This window comes from Sapajus apella, unplaced genomic scaffold (genome assembly GCF_009761245.1).
Source record: "Sapajus apella isolate SASKATOON/1434 unplaced genomic scaffold, GSC_monkey_1.0 scaffold2, whole genome shotgun sequence".
NCBI lineage: Eukaryota > Metazoa > Chordata > Mammalia > Primates > Cebidae > Sapajus > Sapajus apella.
In genome coordinates, this window is record NW_022436942.1 from 20952107 (window position 1) to 20952851 (window position 745).

At 63.6% G+C, this 745-nt stretch overlaps 1 protein-coding gene across 6 annotated transcripts in view; it reads left to right on the top strand.

Annotated features, from left to right (window-relative positions):
* The window catches only part of ITGA7 (integrin subunit alpha 7), a 21742-nt gene that overhangs the window by 8717 nt on the left and 12280 nt on the right, over window positions 1–745 (top strand). For all 6 annotated transcript variants that reach the window (XM_032291588.1, XM_032291577.1, XM_032291597.1 and 3 more), the window contains 2 exons: window positions 138–345; window positions 473–666. In XM_032291588.1, the coding sequence (XP_032147479.1) occupies window positions 138–345; window positions 473–666 (402 nt within the window). The remainder of the gene's footprint in view (window positions 1–137; window positions 346–472; window positions 667–745) is intronic.

Here is a 745-nt window from a genome sequence, read left to right on the forward strand (position 1 = left end):
GGGGAGGGGGCAGGGGCCAGGGGAACTGTGACTCGGCTCTTAGCCTGTGGGGAGGGGGCAGGGGCCGGGGAGCCGTGACACACCCCAGCTTCTGAGGCTTGGGGTGAAGACTCAGGGGTAAGTCACCTTTCCCCCAGGTTTCTCTATCGACTCGGGGAAAGGTCTGGTGCGTGCAGAAGAGCTGAGCTTTGTGGCTGGGGCTCCCCGTGCCAACCACAAGGGTGCCGTGGTCATCCTGCGCAAGGACAGTGCCAGTCGCCTGGTGCCCGAGGCTATGCTGTCTGGGGAGCGCCTGACCTCCGGCTTCGGCTACTCGCTGGCTGTGGCTGACCTCAACAGTGATGGGTGAGTGGGTGCAGGGCCGTGCCACCTGGGGGAGGCTGGGTCCAGGAGGTATGAGTGGCCTTTGGTACCTCCTGCTGGCTCCTCTGGCCAGAGAGGACCCACACTGAATGTTTCCCTCTCTCCATAGCTGGCCAGACCTGATAGTGGGTGCCCCCTACTTCTTTGAGCGCCAAGAAGAGCTGGGGGGTGCTGTGTATGTGTACTTGAACCAGGGGGGCCACTGGACCGGAATCTCCCCGCTCCGACTCTGTGGCTCCCCTGACTCCATGTTCGGGATCAGCCTGGCTGTCCTGGGGGACGTCAACCAAGATGGCTTTCCAGGTGTGACTGGGAACTGGAAAGGCTCAGGGGAGGGAGGGGCCTGAGGAGGGATGGGGGAGCCCCTCAGAGGTCAGGGCGT